Source organism: Sipha flava, unplaced genomic scaffold (assembly GCF_003268045.1).
Source record: "Sipha flava isolate LNK unplaced genomic scaffold, YSA_version1 0_pilon_pilon, whole genome shotgun sequence".
Lineage (NCBI taxonomy): Eukaryota > Metazoa > Arthropoda > Insecta > Hemiptera > Aphididae > Sipha > Sipha flava.
Window position 1 is genome coordinate 3,783,929 of NW_020271713.1, and position 24,965 is coordinate 3,808,893.

Sequence of the window (24,965 nt, forward strand, 5' to 3'; positions counted from 1 at the left end):
AAAAAAAAAAAAAAACCGTTTAACTTTAATATAAATTAAGTGTAAATGACCGTGCATTCACTTACTTTGCTGTTGATCCATTTATATTCGATTACATATTTATTAACTTTCTCGTCCAACTTGAGAAGGAAAACGTTCAACCTTAACGGACCATTAAATATTACCATGGGCGATTTGATTATTTCTGTGGCATTCGGTAGCCGATGATTAGTGTATAATTTGAGACCCATCATCTCTTCAAGAAATGGCAAACTATAAGATAGCGTGGGAGGGACAATGGAATTTGGTGTTTGAACTGTATCAACTTCTAATTTATGGTCTTCCAAAAACAGTTCCGACCTATTGATTAAATACTTCAGTCAATAAAACGCTATACGTTATATGCGAACGAAATCGAAATAATGTACGAATGTCAGAAATAATATAAATTTAATTAATATTCTTCGCACTCAGATATTTTTAAGTTATACATACTCAATACTAATAATGTCTGATTTTGTTTTGGGCAAATCGAATACCAATGTCACAAATTTGTATCCTTTGACCTCGGTAGTTCCTTCGAAAGCAGTTGAAGTATACAATTTCGATTTTACTTTAGCTTGAGTCATCTCGTAATGAAAATCCATAGTCATGGTTCCCTCCAAATTTAAAGCCAAACTATACGATAGAAAAAAGGACGGATTTTAATTGAATGCAAAATATTTTTATTTTTTTTTATTTTTTAATAATATCAAATTCAAATCACTATTAATGATATGAAATCCAATCAGTTTAAATAATAACTACTTTGGATGGAAAATTATTAATAATAAGCTATAATAATTATTAAATATAAATATTTAATAAGCTAAACAAATTTCAGTTATTAATAGATTAATTAATAGATCAATTATTGATCTACGTGTATCTAATTTTCATCGATTATTACTATTATTATGCCCATAATAATTGAAGTAAACAACTATCGAAATTATATAAAATTATCATATAAATTAATTTTTGATTCCAATTCTAAATAAATGGTCATTTACCTCTCGTGACTTAACAAAAATATTATTAAAAATTTGACATTCTCACAAGTAATGTGCGAAACAACAATTATGAGATTTTTTCATTCGAGAGAATGCAATTTTTAAGAGTAAAAGAACTCAACTCAAAGAATGTATGTGGGTAAATTAAAATATTTCATTTACCTTGGGTATAGTTTTGTTAATAACTTAAACTCTCCAAAGTTTTTAAATGCTTCTGCGTTTATATAACTTGACAGGTTAAAGTTTATTGCTGAAGTACCGATGGCGTCTAATATCAAAGGCATGCCAATACCAGTAGGTACAACATATTTCAAATCCATAAACATTGTAGACCTGTCATATTTAAACTCCTGTATAACGTAAATTTTACTTTAACAACCCGCGAGTATAATAATAGTAAAACGAATTAATAATGAAATCCTTACTCGTCCATTCATAAAACTTTTCATTATGTTGTACACGTCAAAAGAACGAATAACTTCATTGATCTCGTCAACTCCGTTTAACCGTAAAAATTTTATTTCGTTACCGAATACTTTGATCGCTAAAGATAGCTGAAAGAAAAAAAATATCGGAATACACACCGTTTAAATGCTATTTAAAATAAAAAAATTCCCTCACATAAAAATATCCAAATGCAAATAGATTTTACATAAATTTAATGAGGTTTGTTATCGTTACCTTTGGTGGAGGCACATTTTCATAAAGAACATTAGGCAATTCGTTTATCCTGTCTTTAAGGCCCTCCGGCATTATGTTGCGGACGAAACGGAGAACTTCCAATCCTTGTCTAACACGATCAGGACTAAATACACCACCGGGTTTGAATAATGCTTCTAAATAATTTTCGAACCCCTCACCATAAACTTCCACCTATACATTTTGACGATCATAGAAATAGTATAGTATAAATGAATAATCATTGCCATTGAAATAATAAATTAAAAAATATCGATTGGTACGTAAAATATACGTGAACTGTTTTTAAAACAAAATTAAATATGTAGATTAATGGAAGAAATTCTATATTTCGTAAATTTATTTTTTTAAAGCATTTTTTTTTTAATCTACCACGAATTTCGTATAACACTGACTTTACGTTACACTGTATATTTTAAAGTAAATATAAAGTTTTTTATAAAAGCAAACTTAACGGTGCATCTATGGTTTTATTTATTATAATAATTTTGATTAATTTTTCAGATACAAATTCATAAATTTAAAGGTGTCGTGTGCATGTTAAAGACGCTTGTTGTTCTGATATAAATATCAAACAATTTAGGAAACACTTACTTCGAGTATATTTATGTACTCTCCAAACAGTGTTAACGTAATATTCGACGTGAAGGATCGCGGTATGTACGATTTCGGCGAAAATATCACATTACTGTCAATAGAACCACCTTGTTAAAAACAATAAGGCCATTACGTTTAATCAATACAATACAATCTCGTAAAATTGATTTATAAAATTTTCTTACCGACACCGTATTCGTTTAAAAAGAATGAGGTTTCGTAATTTCTTGAAAACTTTCGTATGTCAGTGTTGAACTTTTTGTTTATATCACCAGACAACATGGTCTGCAGCTCCAAGAAATATGGCACGGAAGTCTTTTTTAGATTTTGCAAATGTGTCCAAACAAACGATCCGACTGAAAAAATCCGAATCAAAATGTGTATACAATAGCAACACGTGACTGATTATTATTTACCTTGATTGACCTCTTCTTTATCCAGTACTGACACTATGTGTCTCACCACGCTGTACACTGGACATCTCATTATTTGTAAGTACGCTGCAATGCGGACTTCCGAGTCCAAAGACTGATTGACAAAGAACTCTAACATAACTGGTCTGGTGATATTACACGGGAATCGTCTGAAATGCGATACGATCTTATATTTACTATACAACACGTCATAACATTTCATTACATCAGAAAATTTCAACACGTGGTTCTGTGCCAACGTCGGACTCGGGACGAACCGTATGAGAATTGAAATTACGATTTTAAATATTACTAAAAAACTGCGACGAACTTTAGACATTTTGATATACGTATATACCTGATTATTACTTATTAAAATTTAGTTCCGAATTCGATATTCCGATTGCCTTCAAAAACTTCGATATTCGTTATCGATATAATGAACAGACTTTTCATTGAGTCTTTAGCATTATTTTTTCTACAACGCTTTTTTTTCTAAAACTTTCCAGTGACTCATAGGATTTAATCCCTTAAACTACTAGAGAAACTTTGTTTTTTGTATTCAAACCACGTATTCGGATAATTTATGAAATGTAATTAAATCGATATAATTTGAATAATTTGCAATTATCTAGTATGATTTTACATTATATTTGAGAAAGGAAAAATAAAAAACTATTCGACCAAACAAAATGTAAGGTTCTAATGTAAATATAAAACTTTTTCATAACTTTTATAAAACTAAAAAAAAAAAAAAAATACAAAATAGTTTACTATTCAATCCCTTAAATATTTTACAATTTAAAATAAAAGATCAATTATTTGAATTAATTTAATTCGATTTAATTAATACATTTAATAATTAGGTTTTAACATTAAAAGAGTCTTTATTAAAAGTGCCATAGATAGTACATCATTCAGTATTGTATTTTTAATATTATAACTTATATATGATTATTAGATTTCTTATAATAATACAAAGTATAAAACAATAATGCATTGAATAATAATAGCTAATAGCTGAATGTAAACACTAATTTATTCAAAATGCGTTACCCTGAAATACTATTGGATGACAAATATTATGTCATACAGAATAGTATTCGAATAATAGACGGAAAAAAAAAATTATAATTTTATTTTGTCCGCAAGCCGTTAATTCGTGTAGAAATACCAAGTGTAACATATTATATACAAATTTATTCAGACGCTTTTAAAGGTAATCGATATAATAATCGGGAGGAAAAATTCGACATTATACCGTTCGAGCGGTAAACTATAAGTAATACTTTATACCGCGGTAATAAATACTGAAAGCGGTCGATGATTTGAAAATGGTCGAGCGGAACAATGTGCGCGCACAGTACTATTTCATTAATTATAATAATAACGCTGTATAGGTTAGAAAATCTAATTCAGCAAATTTTGTATAACACGCAACCGTGCCGTACATCACGCTCACTACAATAATTATAATATGTGTTTTAGTTATGATTAACGTTCGGTTTAGCATCGTACGATTTTCGTCGATTTAATGTTTCCGCCCTATACCGTGTATTACGTACCGGTAAGCCTGGACGGCGGACACTCGAATGTCAGCGGTTACGCCGTCGTTCGCAATAAGTGCGTTCAGTGTGTCAAGTAGAGTGGACGAACTCAGCCCCGTGTTGCCCAACGATTTTAGCCACATCAATGTCTGAAAGCAAACGAAGAAATTATAATTTTGCACCAGACATTTCAGAACGGTCGGTCCCCGCTTGCCTCGTCGCGATTCTCTTTGACCAGCATATTCATTTTGATTTTCTTTTCGATGTGCATTACGCCCTTGGTAAGTTTTTCGTTCTCTTTGCAATTCGGGTTCAGTTTGCAATACGTGTTAATCAGAGAGCTGATACTCAACACGATATCCGATGACACGTTTTCCTTGTACAGCAAATCAGTGATTTCAGAAATCACTTGATCGTCCGGTCTGAAAAGTAATAATAAAACCATATTAATATGTGTTCACTCGTGTTCGCGTCAACACATGAGTGTATAATATTTTAAATACTATACACTGATTGGTGCTACGGTTTATAGTAAAATAAAATTAATAAAACACAAAAATTGCCGCAGTTAACGAGTCGTGTCCCGACGAAAAAAGAGGGGTAAAATTTTTTATCAAATGTTTACAATGCACGTTATTAAAAATAAACAATGTATACCATATAACTATTGTTATTATTATAAAAATATAATAATATAACAGAACAATTTTTATTTTTGTGAAAAATATTTTCTACGTTATATATGTCTAATATTTTAATTGGAAAATGTATCACTTTGTGTATACAACTTATGTAGGTGTTGCTGTATATTTTATTTTTTGGGTCATAATTTGTATAACCCAAACAAATCCACCGAACACAACTCTGTATTTGGGACATAACTCGTTTGCGACCAAAATGGCTCGTAAGTACCTGTCGAACATTGATATTGCTAATAACCACTCGGTAGAAGTAGATTCACTGATGGTTCCATTCCATAAGATATCTTTCATCAGTATTATTGCTGATGTGGTTCGGACGTACGGTAAAGCACTTTGTAGGTGTTTGCTAAAAAAATTTATTCAATACCGTTAAAACAATCAAAAATATATAAATACATTGAGTACATGTGATTGATAATAGACGAATTTGGATCAAAACTACGATGAAACTTATTTAACGCTTGATTAGGAAATACGTACCAACATTTTATAATCTAAATATGTTTTTGTTACTTAAAAAATCATTCCAGTACTTGACATATTGTTTTTAAGTTTGGGATCCGCATTGTACTGATCTTTGTCGTCAACTTGAGGGTGTCCAAAGGAAATTCCTCAATCACGCAAGCTACAAGCTAATTGAAAATTCCTTGCCCCCCGCATGATTATTCCCCTGTCCTATCTAAGCTCAACCTATCCACATTAGCTAGCCGTCGATATTCTCAAAATATTTCCTTCCTCACTAAACTTATTTCTTCGGATATCGACGCTCCAACTTCTCTCATTAATTAATTTTAGAGTACCTGCGTGTTTTACTCGCAACTCGATTCCATTTCACGTTCCTTTCTGTTCAACTAATTACATGTATAATGAACCCATAAATCGCATGGTAAGAATAGCAAATGAGGATCCCCACTTCATTAGTATATAAGTTATTTTAGTTTATAATTATTATTTAAAACTGTTTCTAATAATTTGTCGTATTGAGAATATTATTATATTATCATGTTATATGTACCATTTTACTTGGGCGCAAGCCCGTTTATATGTAAAATAAAATAAAATAAAATAAAATAAGTGTTAATAAATTAAAAATTTGAATTTATATTTCAAAACTTTTGAATATTTTTCTTCATTGACTTTATAGTAGAAAAAATTGAACAAAGTTTTTAAGATACTTCTTGTTAATTTTTTTTTAAGTTTTTAAATTTAAAATATATTTGCGTATATAAAAGACTAGATATAATTACATTAAAATTAAAACTTACGTTGCAGAAGAACACACATCGTTTTGTGAAAGCTTATAAAGATTTCTTAAGGTATCATACGTTAATTTTCTAGCAGCTTGAATGACATTATAAAATTCACTAGGAAAATCCGGGTTAAATTGTCCCTAAGAGAGAAAATTAAAGATTAAAATATATTTTAATACCAGAATAGTTTTTACGTACTTCACTCATTATGCATAACTTTTTAATTAGTTCAACAGTTTCCGTTTCATCCAATGAATCTGGATTATTAATTAGCTTATGATTATACAATAAAGACTGTCTGGATGTAATTTCATAATCTGTTAGAATATAAACCTACATTAAAACCAATTCTATCCAGCAATTTTTTAACAGTTTACTAATTTAAATGTATTGATTAGTTTTATCTTTATGAAAACAATGTTTACATTACATTTTTTAATAAACTCGTACAATACAAATAATATATATTTATTGTTAATAATAATTAATATCATACTATTGGGATGATGAGAATATGACGCAGAATCTTCTCCGACCAATTCAATCGTTTGAAATATTTTTGTTCTCGCGCTATTTGTTTCATTGCTAGCAAACGGATGAAATGAGTGTTTTTCTTGACAATCGATTTTTACAATCACATGATGATCAATATAGTAAAAACAAACAAACAGCGATTTCACTGGAGACCATTTATGATATTTCTAATTGAAAAATATAATAGTAATTAACGATAAATATTTTTACCATAAAAATTATTACAAATGACATATTCTTGGGTGTGAAAATAATTAATTTATATAATTGATTACCTAGTCAAATATTTTTTTTATAATTATTTAATATACTTAATAACTATCATAAAGGACTATATATATATATTATGTCAAGAATGTCCGACATTGTAAATGGTTTATTTGATTTATTAAATAGGAAGTATTACAAAATTATTTAAAATTATTTAAAACATTTTAGGTTTAAAATAATAAATAACACAGTGATTTCTATGTAATAGACCAGCAAATAATAGAAATACTTAAATTCAAACAAAACCTTTATTGACTTTTGTTTGACCTGTAAATATAAACTCCAAGTAGTACATTACTCGCACAGATTATGTATTCATTACGTTTGGTAAACATACTATATAGTATTCGACACAGCTTTATGTACTTATAATGCATAATTAGTAACAATTTGAATACGTAATTCCTTATAATACACTGGATATTAACTTCATTTTCTGTTTGGTATACAGCAATTAGTTTTTTTTTTTTTAGTACCACATTAATTATAATATAAAAATAAACATTTTTTAATCGTTTTTGATTTTTTGATTTTTTGTTACTATTTTTTTTCTGTTATACTGCAGGTACATTTGTATGTTATAGAATATTGTATAGCACAGATTTCCAGAATTTCATTAATTTTAGATATAAATTCCCAAATGGTATACTCGCAAATACAGTACATTGTTTAGGAATAGTATGTTTTATTTAACTCGAAAGTACGATTATATTATAGACGCCGATGTTATGACATTCATTACCACGACACTTAATGCTTTTAACCTTTTATAAAATACAACAAAACAGACATTAATTATATTTTTCATTATATTATAACAATCGTAAAGATAATAATTTGAATTTTTTAGTTACGAAATATAGTTTACTAAAAAAAAATTGTCAAACGTCACGTTTTGAATTACTCTGTAATTTAGCCAACCTACCTATCGAAAAAATGAAACGGGAAATAAATTAGTTTTCCTCGTCGATACGTTTGTTAATAATTTTGCGATTATAATTTTTAATTTATTGAAATAAGTTATTCGTTGACTTACGCTTTGAAAAACATACGATGAAGTTGGAATTATAGAATGCATATGATACCTCTCTGTACATTCTGAAATATCCTTTACTTTATCTACTATCATTTGTGTACCGTTTGATTTTAAAAATGTATATGCTGTGGGACAAAATCCATTAATATCTCTCTGAAAAAAAAAAAAAAAAAAATTAGAACTAAAAGCTGAGCTTAGGCCGACTCTTAATGGCAGTGTTCTTAATTTTCACGTCAAATATGACATATTTTCTTTGTCAACCCTATTTGTACGAATTGAGACTGACTTAGAAAACACTAACACTAAAAATCTTCTATTTTTATTTTATATTAAATTTTAAACTATTTCCGTTATTAAAGAAATAAAATATTTATAAAATGATAAAATCTCTATACAAATTTAAATATGAGTAAAAATTATTTTTGCAATCCTCAAAATATTGCTACGATTTCCCGACTAAGCATTGTTGAATAAAATTTAAAAGTTACCGATTACAAACGGCATAAAATGTATATATACATACTATAGTATAATATATAAACTAGTATACATCACTTTCATGAGAGGACGATTGTCTACCCATGTTCTACCTATGTTATTTTACAAAAAAGAAACAAAATTTGAAGCATTTCTAGCGAAGTAATCAAGATTCATTCAGATCATAAATTACAGCTAAATATAAACATTATGATACCGAAACCCACCTCTGCGACCGTGTGATGAATATCAAATCGTTCCATACGATTCTGGAACGTGGAGAGTACAGCTTTTTTCATGTTCAAAGCCCACACGGGTTCATTTTCCTCGGGACAAACTGTGCTTATATGACCATCATGGAATGAAAATCTGAAAATAAAATCCTTTTTTTACTTTTTCGTTATAATATAATGAATCAATATTTAATAAATATTTAATATTATTTAATATTTTTGACTATAAATATTATGTCGTTACGATCAAATTATTTTTGACAAAATTATTCGTTATAAGCTATAATAAATTATTAAGTTTATTTTTGTCGGGTATAGTAATATTTTTTCCCATTATAATATCGTCTTGTATTATTTACATAATTTCTACAATGATTTATTTTTAGTCTACAACAAAATTAATTACTAGTTGGTAGTAAAATACTAATAACATTAACATCTACATAACATTTTGAATATTGCAAAACAATTCTAAATATAGATATAAATGTAAATATAAGTGGCACGTTAAACATCTAACATTAGAGTACAGAGTAATTATTATTAGTAAATTGACTAAATTTTGATTATTAATAAATATTATACATTTATATGCATTTATTATACATATATCATTTATAGCTATCAAAAATAATACATCTTCTTTCTACTTAGTAATTTTTTTTATATAAATCAAAAATTATAATCAAATAAAATACATAAAATTAAAAATAAAGTTGTAAAATTATTAGTTTATTACAATCATTATAAATGATAAAAATACCCCAATATAAATAATAAAAAATGTAATTTTTTTTCTTTATATTTTAAAAACTTGTCACTTGCAGGTTCAAAAATTACAAATTAATTATTAAAATTTCAGTATACTAATATTTTGTAATTATAAATCGAGACTAGAATTAATATCAGTAGGTATTAAAGTTATTAGACCTAAAGTCATTATGACACGTCTTATAATTATATTATAATCAGTGGTGTTTCCATAGGGTATAACACATATACGCCGTATATTTTCAACATTATTTTGAAAAGTCATGGGTATATTACATATACTCTCAGATCTCAAGCACTTCGCCAAGAAGTATTAAATGTTATTAGTTTTTTCGATTTTTAATTTTGGCCTTATCTTATAATAGATATTCAGTTTTTCCTCAGACGATTGATGTATAACTATGAAGTAATTAATGACAGTATACAATGTATTTACAATGGAATCAACTTATTTAAATAATTTTAATTTCTATTTCTGTGAAAAATAAAAATTTCAAGTTTTTGTTAATATTTACAACTCTATTTCACAGACACTATCACCATCTAAATTATAAAAATGTTCATATTCAAAAATTCTTCGGCGTAGTATACTCTCAACAAAATTGATGGGAACATCACTGATTATAATATTTTATAATATATTATAGGTAATGACACATTAATATTTTTATAAAGATATATACCAACCTCAACATATTTTTTTCCAACTCATCGTATACTACTTTGTCATTTGAGTTCATATAGTTTGTCTCATCAACAGTGGCAGTGTTTAAGTTCCTTGTCTTTACTCCTTTATGAATGCGCGTATCGGTTATCTACACGTATGATTAGGTAATTGTTTTAACCAATTTACTTTGGAAATTACATGAAATTATACTTACAAACATAAAACCATCGCAGTCTTTAATGCGTATATGCACTTTAAAATTGAATTCAGCAATTGAAGCTGTATTCTTGGACTTATCGAACGTGGTTTGTGAACGTATCGAGTGCTTATACACGTAAACAATATCGGGTTGGAATTTAAATTTTCCATTATCTATGGTAAAAAAAACGAAAATATAATGAAAAGTCGACAAGACATAAACTGTAGGAATTTATATGACTTGTGGTGTGCTTACCGAAACAAGCTGATCTCGAACAAGTGTTGAGTTTATTAGTTCCACCTGAAAAAAAAAAAATCTTGGTTACAGATGAAAATTAATAAATTGAAACATCATATACATTAAATACATACGATTTTCAAGCTCAAAATATCGGTTAATACAAGGTATATATTTTTAGGCAATAATCAAATTGGAAAAGTAGAACTAAGGTGTCGGTATTAATTTTAAAGGTTGAGTGAAACTTCACAATCGGGTGAGATACAAGGATGAGTGAACGATGTTTCTATTAGGTTATTTTTAAACTCGAAACCGATATACCATTGCTCTCAGAAAAAACAATTCTGAGTGAAAATAATCAGATATATCAGATTATATTTTTAAATATGGTTAATATAATAGTATTAAAACCAAATTCTTTAATACGGTAGCTTGATATTTTTATGTTCTAACTTTCGCAACAAAAAAAAGTTTCGAAAATTTAAAGTTCCTGTAAACAACACAAACTTTGTTTATTAAAATAATTAAAAAATATTAAACGTTTTTAAATGCTAATAAAAATACTCAGTAAACTTTTCGATTCGATACGATTAATATTCATAGAATGACAACTAAATAACGAATATCGCTTAATTACATTTTCGATTTCGTCAAAATTTAATTTTGTAATGCTTATAAAACTTTTTTGTAACTTTCTAGTAAACTTTTTATTTGACTATAAAAAATAATCATACAAAAATATTGTATCCAATTTAAATTAAGCCTTTAAAATTAAAATAGAAAGTTTTATGCATTTTTAACTATAAAATATCAACAATTTTTCTTGATTTTAATTTTTTATTTATTGAATTCAAAATTTAATTTATATTACAAGTGGAACAACAACAAATATATATATATAGATAAACTTGATAATATCTATACATATACACGTTATTATGTTCTTTTTCAATCTCGAATTATCATGAGTCAACCTGGTAAGGTAATTAATAACAAGAAACCAAATGACCCAAATTGTAAATAAAATCAATTTTTTTCATTTTCCATTTATATACAATACAACTGAGAATAAAATATAAATTGTAACTGAAGTAGATATGTATAGAACGAAATGGATATGATTATGATGAAAATATATACATCATAAAATCCACTCAATGTTAACTAGTAGAACAAAATTTATAGTATAATGGTATTGTAAATTCATTGATTTATAAAAATACAACAACTATAATGCAGTTCATGAAAAAATTTTTGTATTCAAATTGCAAAGACATCGAATAAAAATATTGGGGATAGGTTTTCTAAAATAATGTTGAAGGAATCCAATTAAAAACAGAATTATGCTGATGACCACTAAATTAGTTTAATAATACAAATACATTAAACCATAAAAATAAATATCAAATGAATATAATTTTACAACCAACAGTTTATTAGTACCTAAATATTAGATTAACTCTCATGAGACAAAAATTAAACAGTTTTCGTTTAAAAATCACAACTTGATGAGTGACATCACAAACAATAGTTGTAAATTTTTATTCTTAGGATATTTTCGTCAGGAACTTGGATAATGTATACATCTTGCTATTGTCGATGTATTAGTAATTTAAATAATTTTTAAAATTTTTATATCAAGTGATAGTTTTTATATTGAAAACAAATTTATAAATTTAATTGTTGTATACATTTATTTGCAAAGCTTATTTTTTAATTCCTTTATTTAAAATATATTTGATACTTATAATGCATATGTATATTATGAAATTGTTAATTTTAAAAATACTTATATCATATTTTCCTTAAATTCATAATAAGATGGATAAAATTTCTTTAAAAAAAAAATAAAAAATGCTGTAAATATGCCTTCACGATTTTCTTTCCTATTCAGTATCGACAAATGGATTCAGTAAAGTCAAACACTCCATAAATGTTAATATCAGATTTGGCTTCAAAGCAAATTAAAAACAATTTTTACAATACAAAAGTCATCTTATATGTAGTGTTATAGAAAATAATATAATTTTAATCTGATATTTGTAAATTATTAATTATTTTTTACTTAAACTATATAATTTAATTATATTTCTATGAGATATAATTTTTATATTTTTATATACATTTTTCGTAAAAAGATATGGTTTAATACTTATGCAATTATTGAAGGTGGTGAAATACTTGTTGTTCTCGGACTGTATGACTGACCTAGAATTTTTACTATATAAAAATATATAAAAAACAATATCATAGCCGTTGAGCTTAAACAATTAAGAACATTATACTTGAACAAAGTTTTGTAGTATAGATATATAAATATATAACCAGCTCAAATTAAACGATTAAGTCACAATCCTAACGTTTATATTTCGTATAAATGAGTCATAAACCCAATAAATCTTGTATGCTAATAAACAATTAGTACATTGATAAATTATACATAATCATCCCGTTAAATAAATTAAAACTTCAATGTCATATTCGACAAAATCATAACTCATAATCGAATACTATGAAATCACAATTTGTTTATAATTTGAATCGTTGTAAAACATACAACTAATATGTAAACGTACCATATTATATATGTGATTATAATTATTACAATACATAATATGTTTCGCTAAAATAAAATTATTATTAATAAAATCCGATATTTTTCAGCAACTTTTGGTTCTGGCTGATCCAAGTCTAATGTATTTTTAGTATTATGAAAAATCATAATTATATGAACAAACACAAATACGTACAATTCGAATACGTTATGGTTGATATATACTCGACATTTCCAACAACTTTAAATTTGATTTCATTAACAAATGAATTTCATTTGATTACACGAAAGTTGGTGTAAAAATTATGTTTCAAATTTAATTAAAATCTCAAGCCGTGAGTCGATATGAATTTTAAGTTGTTGGATTTATTCATGCTGTTCAGACATTGATGACACAATAATTTTGTATTGATTCAAATTCCAGGACAGAAAATATTGACGGAAAAGTAAATATTTGTGCGATATCGTGTCCATAATACTCATAATCGGGTCGAAGTTATTGTTGTGCCGTTCATAACGTGCCAAAATCATGCACGGTACAATATGTTTTTATGGAAAACATGTTCAACGTGGATAAACTTTGTTTGATACCATAGGCGTGCGCATGGGGAGTGATGAGTGTGTCTGGACACCCCTCCCCCCCGAAATGTTGTGAATGGGGCCCTACAATTTAAGTAAATGGTCCATATTTTAACTGATGTTACTCAAATTAAATGTAATTTATTTTAAAATATTTGGCAAAAAGTAAATGATGCTTTGTAGTAGAAAAAATTATACCAAATGTACTACGTATTCGTGTAAAAACTTCCGGAGCAACCGAGTTGGATCCCGAGTACTAGGGGCAGATAGTGGGTAGTTAGTGTACTAGTTGGGTTCCGGATTCTTATAGGTACTACATTAGTTGGGTCCCAGATTTTTATAAATACCACATTAGTTCTTGAATATTTTTTGGTAAGTACTACATTATACTAACCTTTTCCTTCCTATTTTAACAGACCTAGGACTGTCAATGATTTATTTAGACCACAGGTATGGATAAAAATGTTTTTTATAGTTTTTTTTTTTTTGTTTTTTAGTTTTTTTTTCCATTAAAATGTAAATTATTAGAATTGTATTGGTAAAAATATTAAAAATATTAAAATCATTATCTAATATAAATAAAAATGAAAGGAAAAAATACTATAAAAACATTTTTAACCATACCTGTGGTCTAAATATATTATTGACAGTCCTAAGTCTGTTAAAATAGGAAGGAAAATGTTAGTATTGTTAGTATAATATAGTATTTACCGAAAAATATTCAGGAACTAGTGTAGTATTTATAAACTTCCGGACCTAATTAGTGTAGTACCTAAAATAATTCGGGGCCAACTAGTGTAGTAATTTTAAATTTGGGACTCAATTTGGATGCAGCCAAAACTTCTTATGATATAATGGCTACGGCTTTATAAAAATGCAAATTATAAATAATTTAAAGCGCCTGAGAAAAATATACGAGTTCAAGGAAAACATATTTATTGGGATTAATATACCACAATATTTAATAAAAATTTAAAGTTGTGTTTATTTAATTATTCATACGAGTACATTATAATTTTTTAAATATACCTACACGTTTTGTTAAGATAGGACTCAAAAGTATTGTGGGCAATCCTTGAAATACAGGTCTACGCATACCTATGTTCGATACATAAGTACGCGCATAGAAGTTATACCGCAACCTCTGAGTTATTGTAAACGTTGTATCTATGACATGAAGACGTGTAAGAATAAATATTATACGATGATCAGATGCATTGCAGTGATGAATATATATATATTCAAATTTAGTCGTTCATTTCGTGGACAAAATGACCTACAGTCAAAAGCTAATTTTTTGGGGCAGGAGCAATGGGGCATTTATCCCTTAAGCTTTTTTTTATCAGATATATTTAATTTTTTGTTGATATAAGTATAAAGTCATATGAATATAGGTACATAATATATATTTATAAATATTTAATATATCTATCCTTGTCTACAGTAAAATAAACATCATATGAACTCACGCGTTGAAGCCGTATCCAAAACGAGAAGTAAAGTCAGAAGTACGAGTCCGCAGACATGTTCAGGCTTTATTTTCTTCATCTTTGCTAAAGAATGTTACACGCGCGCACGAGCGCGCGTTTTTTTTTATATAAATGTATTGAAATTATAAAAACGACCAAAAACGGTAATAATTACATGCTAAAAACGAGCCAGTAAACCGTACGTATCACGAGTCCTTTCGAAATGATATTCGTATCCAATTAATGGAAACCACACTTGTGCAGCATTGAGAAAAATATTATGAGAATTACGACAACGAAACGTGACGTTTAGTTTTGTTCGACTGAATCACTGGCAACAAATGAAATTATTGTGTCCGTAAACAGGAGAGTTACGTGTGCGTGAATTGATACACATTTTAAAAGAAAAGAGATAGGCAATTATCATCAACGGTTCAAAGGGTATGTTTGTAGGAAATGATAAACGAATGTTCTACATTCAATTATCAATATGTTCTAATGATATCGAATCTGTACGTTAACAGCACAAAGTATAAGTGCGCGTACACGATGCGTACAATTGAGACAAAAATTACATTATTATTATGAGCTATTAAATCGTGCTAGCAATTAGTTGGCCGGCAAGAATTTCGATAAAGGAATGTATATTGTACAGGTGCAAGCGCATTAATTTGTATAATTGTTTTCGATGGTACGTATCATAATCAGAATAATCAGAATTCGTATTTTTATATGTTAAGTGTTTATATGTACTTTATAAACTATAATACAATGTTTAATAATAATCTTGTCCAACATATTAATTTTTTTTATTTTATTCATTTCGCAGCCCGAGTGAGTGTGATATAATTTTATCACGAAGTACATTTTTCACCCGTAACCTGTATTTTTTAAGTTTTTCACATATTTTCGAGAGCTGAAAATTTATTAAATACGTCTTAAAACGAGTCACAGGAGTAATTTTTCAACAGTCTTAAAAACTACCCAATAAATGTTATGAAAAGAAAATAATATCTGTAGCAAATCAATTCTCACTAATTATTTAAAGAAACAAAAAAAAAAAATGTGAAATTATCAGCAAAATCGATGAAAATATATAATTGCTGTATAAGTTTCAATACAATATTATTTTATCGCATGATTTAAAGATTTTTCGATGTTATATTTTAAAAATAAGCAATCATTATTATTTAAATAAACAAATTTAGTTATTAATATACAAAATTTGAATAAACCGATGAGACAGTATATTTTAACTTGTTTCTATCGCTTCGACACAGTTAATGAGTAGTACTTCGAACATTGTGTAAGTTTATAGAACTTATGTATTTTAGTTGTATCATTTGCACATGTGTGAAAACAATAAAGATTCACCGCATTCCAAAACAATTATGAGCAAAGGTTAAGGTTAAATAAATATCTAATAACAATCTTAATAACTGCAAATTTTATTCAACCTATAGATGTTAAAACACTAAACTTTATATTTATTTTATCAACGAAAAAATAAATGTACAAATAAATAAACACGCGTTTTCTTGTAAAACGTGAACCATGATTTTAAAATTTAAGGTAAAATTATAATATAGTACGCAAAAGAGCAGTTGTTGGTATTGAAATTATAAAGTTTAAATGATTTTTTTTTTTTTATATGTAAATTATGCAGCCGATTATATAATTCGATCGATTTGTAAATTATTTATTAATAACCTACTTTTTCGTAACATGATGAAACATCAACGCAAATAATTCTTACCAAAAATGTTTAGCGCATTTAATTTAATTAATATTGCTTCATATTATTATTGAAATTTAAACAGCAAAAGCACTATAAATAAATGCATTAAAACATGTAATTGTGTTTATTACAAACAGTTTAATTAAATCATGTTTTTAGATTTCGCAGTATGTAAACCGTCGACAAATCTCCACTTCGGGATAATGTGTTCAGGCATACCTCGCGCAAATAAGTTTTTCTCCAGTACAAACTCGCTAATCGCAGAACACGTATTTGTGTATCGCACAAATGCAGTTAACTTCCAGTGTTGACTACGTGTTATGTGATGTAAAGGCATCTTAGCGTGAAAATATCCACAAACACACATAACTGTAGTCGAATTTGCTTTCATCCGGTCCGAGTGCCAATGCGGTTTACCAATAAGGATTTCTTTCGAATTATGGTTTTAAACATTTGGCACACGAACTCATTGCACGATATGAGCTTTCAGTTAGGATTTTTAAATATGTTTAAAACAAAAAAAATCGTAATTTAATGGGATATAATTCCAATACGTATGTATTTGTATCTTTTTGTTGATGTATAATTTTACTTATATAATTATTGAAAACCCAATCATGTTCGTAATTGAATTTAGCGAAATTATAAAAATCGAGTTGGTTATCGATTTCAACTGTATGTTATGAAAATAATAAGTAGATAATATGATACACGTTATATATTCTTTAAAGAATAAAAATTATTTCTATCAGTGAAATGACAAAAGACGAAAATACGGTGTGATATTTGTGTCTAGCTGATTGATTTTTATGATATTTTTTTTGTTTTACTAAAGTCGATTTTATTATTGAATACTTCATTTTAATACTACATTCTTCATTAATATTATTTAAAAATACTGTTTATAATATTATTCAAGTTCTATTGTAAATTACTGAAAAATTTCATACAATCGACCATTTATAGCCACTTGATACATAAAGTATGTAAAAAAAAGAATTAAGTATAAATTGCATATCACCTTAGACAACATTAACAACAAACAATATAATTATAATATACATATATTATTATTTTATTATTTTTTCAACTTAAAATCGTAAGGTATTACCTACAAAAGTTTGTTTTTATAATTTTTTCCATAATCCACTTTACTTTGAATAAACAGATTAATGAAACAACCACTGCAGGTTCATGGATGAACTTCTAGAGAAAAATATAGTTATTTTTTTTCCGGTGTCTGTTTTCGACCACTAGATGGTATGTTTATTTAAGAAATTAAGAATTAAAAACTAGGTTGTTTTCTTTTATCACATTACAGTGATAATTCAAATGAAAGGATAAGCCTTTTGAAAATACTATATCCGTTTTCTTTTTTTCAGTACTCCGCGGTTTTACACTTGCGAGGTTAAGATCAATAAGGTCAATGGGTCTTCACTGAGTGAACAAGATATATTGATTCTTTTGCGATCAGTGAATGTTTATATGACATCAGAACCGGTATTTACTTTTTATTAATGTATTGGTACGATTCAATAAAATCCATTTTTAAATCTATTTCGTCACTCTTGTCAATTCCGCTTCATACAAAACGTGAAACTGATCGTACAAATATTTATTTAAATCGATAAAAATGTATCAATTATGAACTATCTACATACCTTTTATTAGTTTCAATATAAATTAATTTTGTACGGGACATATTTAATCAATTGATAACGATTAAAACATAAAAACACTACAAATAGATCTTGTACGATTTTTGTGAGTTTGTGATTGTATGTTGTGATCATTTTTTGTATCTATGAGTGATTAAATTGTTCAGAATTTTTTATTCAGAAATGTATTCAGAAACGATTTAGTAAAACATAGATTTTATTGGTGTCATGTATAAAAACCATCGATAATTCTCCATCATATGCCTTCGTACAACGCGTGCTGCACTTACAAATAGTTATACCAGCTTTACAAAACCAGTAATTATTACACAAATATGAGAAGCTTGCACAAACAAAACTATTCCAGGGTGATTTATTCATACACTCGTATAAAAACTTTTCAAACTCGTGTTGTACAAATATAAATGTTCTCCAAAATATGTATGTGCCAAACCTATAATAGTACGCATACGCATGCTTCTATAGTGAATGAGTTCTGAGTATATTTTCCACTACGGAATCAAATATGTGCTCAAAATATGAAACAAAAATATTCTTTAGTTTCATACAAAATATAATTTGACACATGTTACACGGATGAATTCTTCTTCTGTACATTGATATATAATTACATTTTCGTCATTACACTTTAATAAACTTTTTGTAGTACTATTTTAAAGCAAATTTTTGATTTTCTAATACATTTTTCGATGGTTATTAGTTTTATATATTTTCCATAAATACTCAAACGACCAATTTATTACTTTTTTAACTATACTTAGAAAAATCTAAGATACAATGAAATATCAAAATAGCTTAACTTGTAAACGCTACAACAAACCTATACAAATTCTGCAAGCTATCTCAAAATATACCTTATGATAATGATTTTTTAAATAAAAAAAAAAAAAAAAAAAAAAACATTTATTTTAAATGCCTACATTACTTTAAAATAAACAAAATAAAATTAATATTATAGTTAAAAATTCAATTACTTTACTAAAAGTATTTTAATCTTACTAGTTTATTTTCCTATCAGTTAATATGGTATACGTTGAACATTTTTTTAATATTTTTTTTATAGTATATTGAACAAAATTAACCATTTTATTTTATTGTAAATTGAATGTATTACAATGATTTCATTAGGAATATGAAAATTATTACATATAATTTACATAATACAAATTCAATTTATGTCTCAATACAATTATTTATGACTCATGTGTCAATTAAGAAATGTTATATAAAATAAAAGCTTATTTCAAATTCCATTTCTACAATGTCAGTCAATGTTTTACAGTATTAAGATTTAAAAGTAAAAATATAATATAATAAACATTTTTCTCTTTTAGTAGATAAATATAAATATATTTATGTTATTACCAACAATGATTTTTGGAAATTCAATAAAACTTTATTATTCTATGTGTAATCACTGAGGGATAAAGAATATGATAAAGTAGCTTATATGTCAAAAAGAGATTTTTTTACACTTCAAAGAATAAATCTTTTTACAAATATATTTATGTTATAATGTGTTCAAACCAATTATAATTAGAATATTTTGTTGAACATTCAAATCAGTGTCTAAATCAATTTCTTACATTTCTTGATAAATTATTTACTTGTTCAACTCGGATTAACTAGGTACAATTTTGAGAGTATGCATGAGCGTACTTTATAAAGTTATAACTACATACTTTATTTGTATTTATTCAGCATTCACTAATGTGACAATAAAGTATAAATAAATGAATATCTGAATTCTTACAATGGAAAATTCAATCAATTAAAATCTTCGTTCATTAAAATATTGCAAAAAACCTTATCGAAAGCACGTAAAGCACGAATTTACTTTGTTAAACTAAAAATAATAATTTTAAACTTTAAACAAATATTTTTCGAGTAGTGTTTAAAATTAAATTGAAGTGTGAGTTTCAGAATCGTAGAAATGTCTATCTGTAAGTTTACAAACACAAAGTTGTCAAAATTATTTAATTTTTTTTAAATAATTTTCGGAGTATTTTGAAAATACTCAGATCAAGAGAAAACGTTCAGATTGAAGGCAAGAAAAGATCCGTGATAAACTACAATTGTATACTAAATTTTAGTAACTAAAAGTATAACATAAACTTTAAAAATTAAACTTCTATGTTTTGAATCATATTAGTATAGTATTATATTTCATTCTCATTGTATTTTTAACAAAAATCGGAGATATATAATAAAAATATTGAACATTACTATTTCGAAAACTTAAAATAACATTTTAAAAATATATTAATACATAAATGTGAACATCGGTTAAGTGGTCACGATATAAATTTTATAATTTATGGTATGCATTTTTAATTAATCATAAATAATTTCCATTAATGCCATGTAATACGATATGATTTCATAATATCATTATGTTCTTACATAACACGAAATGTAAAACTTTCGAATACTGCCGATCTTAGAGTAAACTATTATGCTTTTTATTAATCCGTGTTGTCGTACCTCATCACTATACGTAGTAATTTCATGAAAATGTACTTTTATTTTATGATATATTTTGTATCCGTGCTTTATAATTTTTATTTCTATAAAAATGATTATATTTATAATATAAAATCACCTGTACGGGGACTCGATCTGAAATGAACGGTATTCGCGAGCAATACTTTAAAGATAAAAATCTATATCTGATGACAACTGGGTGGTAAAAAATAAAGTAAAAAAAAATATTGACGGGCAGTAGAAAAGCTAAATTAATATTTGAGAAATATATTGCAAACCAAACGAAATATTGACAGAACATTTTTAATAAGTTGGTATTACGTTGAAAGGTATGAAAAAGATATTGTGAAACGTACCTCACGTACAAATGCGAATAAAATAAAATCGCTTTATTCTATTACTGACGATCGAACGTCTTTGACACGTTAAATGTCTTAACAATAATATTGTATTACACACACATACACACGTTTACAAAAACCCGCAATTTTGACTACGCTTGCTTGACTGTTGATTACCACAAAACCCCAAGATCAGGAGCGTAAATTATAATATGTATGCGAGTATTAATAGAACGACAAGCAATAGGGTCATCTCTAGGCCATAATAAAACATCGTTGAGAAAAAAACTGATAAAAATTATATATACGTTTACATGTATAAATATATTATTTATAATGCCTAAATAATTATTAAAATATATAATATATACGAGTACATATTTTTAGTTAGTATTAGGTCAGACCATGGCTGGACTGACCTGACCTGTAGTTTCGCCTATGAGTACAATGGCGTACATATAAATTTTGTATGGGGGGGGATCAGTTACAAACAAATTATTATGGAAGAAAAATTCCTAAACCTAAGTACTTGCACATTTAAATAATAAATAATAATAATATATATATATATATATTGAATGTGTCATAATAATAATTTACAATAAATCCTTGAATTGAAATAATTTTTTGTTTCCTTATAATTTCCTTACATTAAGAACACTATTTTATACAATTTTTAAAAGACCTATGGGGGGGATCTGACCCCCACATCCCCCCTTGTATACGCCCCTGCAATAGTTGTATAATCACAAACTAAATGATCACCAAGCAATGGTACGGCTAAAGGTTAGTTACAGTGTTAAACGTAAGGCAGTGGAGCAGTGAGCGAGCATCCCTCCAAAATTTTTTATTCTGAGATGTTAAGTACAGTACTCAGTGTACTGGGATCAAATGGCGTTACATAGATTAGAAAAAATGTACACACTGCAACAGTGGCGTATTTTCAAATTTTTTGTGGGGGGGGGGGTCTAAATATTAAGTACCTATAAATTTATAATATAAAAAAAACACATACGAGTTATGATGTAAATATGTAATAACTATATTATTTATATTAAATTATGTATATTTCACTACTATTATTATTTATTAATACAAATTAATAGTTTTTTATAATAAAAAAGGTAAACGTCTTTTTTTCCTCGCCAGTTCTTCAATAACTTCTTCCGGTTTTATTGAATAGTTTTTATTTATTGATAACATCGCTAAACCGTTCAATCTTCCCTATAAACAAAAAAATAAACAAAGTGTTTAATTGTAATTTGTAAATAACAAGAATATTTTTTTAAGTTTATAATAATTTACCTCTGACATGGAATTTCTTAGATACGTTTTTATTCTTTTTAAATTTGAAAATGTTCTTTCATTTGTTGCAGAGGAAACAGGTAGCGTGACTAAGATTTGAAGAAGTTTAAATATGTTTGGATAAATTGACTGGTTACACATAGCCATAGCCTCTTGTAATTCTTTTTGTGTATCATTTGCTAATTGTACAGCCGATTTAAGATCGATATTTGATTTTTGTAGGAACTTTGAAAGTGGTAAACCTATACTAAAACCTTTGTTTAGTACGAATAATGATATTACAAACTCTATACCTAAAATAGAACTTCTAAGACGTCTTGCTTTATTCGAAGTATCGTTATCGTCCCATTCCGAAATTGTATCCAATGCTTCAATGACGTACTCATAAAGTTCTAGAAAATCGTTTATTGCGTGAAATCGTTCTATCCATCTAGTTTTGCAACTTCTTTTCAATAACTTTTTTATTGATGTTTCTGATGAATTTTCAATATGAAATTGAAGAATTGATTTTCTTTTCGGAAAAATAAAGAAATCGCGGACTTTCCCTAAAATTGCTAAACAGTCTCTTATTTGGGTCGCGCTACATGATTTAGATACTACCAGGTTTAACACATGTGCTGAACAGTGTACATAAATTGCTAAAGGGTGTGTGTCTTTAATATGTGCTTGAACGCCATTAAATTTTCCCGACATAGAGGCTGCCCCATCATACCCCTGACCACGTAAGTATGTTGTATCTATGCCAAAATTTTATAGATTATCAATTATTAATTTCGCCAATCCTTTCCCTGTCATGTCAACAGCAGGAACAAATTGCAAAAAATCTTCATGAAGTTCAAGGGTGCTTAATTCAATATATCTGACACACAAAGATATCTGTTCTATACCCGACACATTAGCCGTTTCGTCAGCAAGAACAGTAAAACATTTTGCTTCGTTTACTCTTGAAACTATTTTGTTCAATAACAGTTTATTACAGGAATCGATTATTTCATTTTGACTAGTAGAACTTGTGTACTTAATGGTACCAGAACTTTCAAGATATGATCTCATATCACTATCGCCTTGGGCCCTATAGCGAAGAATCGCCCTAAAATTACCATCATTATTTTGTTTGTCATCTGAGCATGCTTTGAAAATGTTCCCAAAGTCACGATGCCCTCGTAGTGCCATATTTTGCCGACCACACAAAATAATTGCCTCAATAACAGGAATGATATTTTTACGATTTTGTATTATTTCTTTTTTCCTTCCAATATCAATTTGTTTGTCTACTGATAAAGTGGGATTTTTAATAATATTTAAAAAGTTTTCTGAATCTAATAAACATTTTTTATGGTATTCTAGTTGCGAGTGATTTTTGAAATATTCTAATGCATGTCTCCAGTTGTCATATTTTTTTGTAACTAATAATTCTAATTTTTGATCATTAATCCCAGCATAATTTGTTGAAAAAGCTACACAAAATTTACAATACGCTCCATTGTCTATTTCAGAATACACTAACCAAGGAAATCTAGCAAACCATTTATATTGGAACTTCAAGTACCTAGCAGTTTTATCTTTTCCAACAAAAAATACTTTCACAGGAAAATTATAATTTACATCGGGAATCCAAATTGCATTTAGTATATCATGTATTTCATTTTGAGTCAATACTCTTTTAACGTAATTGAAAATATCGTGTCTATTTATATGGGATGTGGACGACGTAGGGATATCAGTGTCTGATGCTGAAACTACTGAATCTGTGTTATTTTGTATATTATCAACTTTTTGAGGTTTGAAAAAAGACTGAATATTGAGTTTCTTTTTAGAAGTCATAATTGTGATCTATTTAGAATAATATATAAAATACATTAATATTATGTATAGGTACCTAGTGTATACATAATAATATCATTTTAATATTTTCATTTTACACGTTACATCAAACAATAAATAATAATATTTATAAATTAAATTTGAAATTATAAATTAGCAATTACCTTACGTCCTTACTGTTATGTTAAGTGTTTCGGTATTCATGTAGCGAATTAAGCAAATTTTATGTCAATGCCGTATAGCAAACTGCAAATTATTACGACCGAACGAACGCATTACACAGAATGCCAGATGCCTACTATAATATGTCGATAACAGTCGGCGTACCTA

At 27.3% G+C, this 24,965-nt stretch overlaps 3 protein-coding genes across 4 annotated transcripts in view; all 3 read right to left on the reverse strand.

The window, feature by feature from the left end:
- LOC112680523 overlaps positions 1 to 15,615 on the reverse strand; it is a 103,163-nt gene extending 87,548 nt beyond the window's left edge. Inside the window, exons 1-21 of one of the 2 annotated variants that reach the window (XM_025550741.1) lie at positions 15,440 to 15,615; positions 15,265 to 15,348; positions 10,681 to 10,725; positions 10,441 to 10,598; positions 10,247 to 10,374; positions 8,783 to 8,924; positions 8,079 to 8,231; positions 6,735 to 6,939; positions 6,437 to 6,555; positions 6,254 to 6,378; positions 5,200 to 5,334; positions 4,502 to 4,709; positions 4,306 to 4,436; positions 2,744 to 2,910; positions 2,513 to 2,683; positions 2,325 to 2,434; positions 1,713 to 1,904; positions 1,457 to 1,585; positions 1,194 to 1,381; positions 475 to 657; positions 66 to 339 (exon numbers count right to left, since the gene is read on the reverse strand). In XM_025550741.1, coding sequence (XP_025406526.1) covers positions 66 to 339; positions 475 to 657; positions 1,194 to 1,381; positions 1,457 to 1,585; positions 1,713 to 1,904; positions 2,325 to 2,434; positions 2,513 to 2,683; positions 2,744 to 2,910; positions 4,306 to 4,436; positions 4,502 to 4,709; positions 5,200 to 5,334; positions 6,254 to 6,378; positions 6,437 to 6,555; positions 6,735 to 6,939; positions 8,079 to 8,231; positions 8,783 to 8,924; positions 10,247 to 10,374; positions 10,441 to 10,598; positions 10,681 to 10,725; positions 15,265 to 15,343 — 3,042 coding nt within the window. In that variant the 5' untranslated portion in view covers positions 15,344 to 15,348; positions 15,440 to 15,615. Of the gene's footprint in view, positions 1 to 65; positions 340 to 474; positions 658 to 1,193; positions 1,382 to 1,456; positions 1,586 to 1,712; positions 1,905 to 2,324; positions 2,435 to 2,512; positions 2,684 to 2,743; positions 2,911 to 4,305; positions 4,437 to 4,501; positions 4,710 to 5,199; positions 5,335 to 6,253; positions 6,379 to 6,436; positions 6,556 to 6,734; positions 6,940 to 8,078; positions 8,232 to 8,782; positions 8,925 to 10,246; positions 10,375 to 10,440; positions 10,599 to 10,680; positions 10,726 to 15,264 lie in introns of both variants that reach the window. The other variant, XM_025550667.1, reaches the window with a different exon arrangement.
- Positions 15,616 to 22,616: 7,001 nt separating this feature from the next.
- On the reverse strand, positions 22,617 to 23,504 carry LOC112694162. Its single transcript, XM_025569556.1, has 3 exons — positions 23,412 to 23,504; positions 22,812 to 23,267; positions 22,617 to 22,730 (listed from the first exon to the last, which is right to left on the reverse strand). The coding sequence occupies exons 1-3, from the start codon at positions 23,502 to 23,504 to the stop codon at positions 22,617 to 22,619; spliced, it is 663 nt and encodes a 220-aa protein (XP_025425341.1).
- A 57-nt stretch (positions 23,505 to 23,561) lies between these two features.
- On the reverse strand, positions 23,562 to 24,635 carry LOC112694172. The gene is made up of 2 exons (XM_025569565.1): positions 24,140 to 24,635; positions 23,562 to 24,082 (listed from the first exon to the last, which is right to left on the reverse strand). The coding sequence occupies exons 1-2, from the start codon at positions 24,633 to 24,635 to the stop codon at positions 23,562 to 23,564; spliced, it is 1,017 nt and encodes a 338-aa protein (XP_025425350.1).
- Between the last annotated feature and the right edge of the window lie 330 nt (positions 24,636 to 24,965).